The sequence below is a fragment of the Oxyura jamaicensis genome (genome assembly GCF_011077185.1).
Source record: "Oxyura jamaicensis isolate SHBP4307 breed ruddy duck chromosome 5 unlocalized genomic scaffold, BPBGC_Ojam_1.0 oxy5_random_OJ161, whole genome shotgun sequence".
Taxonomy (NCBI): Eukaryota; Metazoa; Chordata; class Aves; order Anseriformes; family Anatidae; genus Oxyura; species Oxyura jamaicensis.
The window spans coordinates 14,775-15,516 of record NW_023303901.1 but is presented as its reverse complement, the minus strand read 5'-3'; the positions used below and the strand labels follow the sequence as shown (position 1 = coordinate 15,516).

Sequence of the window (742 nt, the reverse complement as noted above, 5' to 3'; positions counted from 1 at the left end):
GGAGTGCACAGGCACATGGGGGACACGGGGGACACGGGGGGGGGGGGCAGTGGGGACATTGGGGGGGACACGGGGGATATGGGGCACGTGGGGGGACACGGAGGGGCAGGGGGGACACAGGAGAATATGGTGGGACACTGGGGACACGGATGCATGAGGGGACATGGGGGGACATGGGGGGACATGGGGAACATGTGGGGACATGGGGGACCTGGGGGACATGGAGAACAGGTGGGGACATGAGGGGACATGGAGGATCTGGAGGACATAGGAGGACGGGGAGACATTGGGGACATGGGGGACATTGTTGGGACACAGAAGGACGGGGGGGGGACATCGGGGACCCAGCCCCATGGGGGGGACCCAGGGCACACGCGCGGGCTGAGCGCTGGCCCCGCCCCCCGGCTCCAGCCCCGCCCCCGGGGGCTAAGGGCGGGCAGCACGCCTCCCCTCCTGCTTCGCCTCCCCCGCGCCCCGCCCCCCGATCTCCGCCCTCTCATTGGCTGGGCCGCGCGCCAGTCCCGCCCCTCCCGGCTCCGATTGGCGGCGGGGCGGGGCGAGGCGGCGTGCGGGCGGAAGCGCGTGTGGCGGCCGCTTCCCGCCGGGGGCCGCCATGGACCCGCTGCGGGCCCAGCAGCTGGCGGCGGAGCTGGAGGTGGACATGATGGCCGACATGTACAGCCGGTGCGGGCGGCTGGCGCTGGGGCCGGGGGGCCGGGGGGGCCGGGGGGGGCTTGGGGGG

The 742-nt window shown here is 74.1% G+C and overlaps 1 protein-coding gene across 1 annotated transcript in view; it reads left to right on the top strand.

Annotated features, from left to right (window-relative positions):
* The first annotated feature begins 524 nt into the window (after positions 1-524).
* The window catches only part of TIMM10 (translocase of inner mitochondrial membrane 10), a 1,468-nt gene continuing 1,250 nt past the window's right edge, over positions 525-742 (top strand). Inside the window, exon 1 of the mRNA XM_035311564.1 lies at positions 525-684. Coding sequence (XP_035167455.1) covers positions 614-684 — 71 coding nt within the window. The 5' untranslated portion in view covers positions 525-613. The remainder of the gene's footprint in view (positions 685-742) is intronic.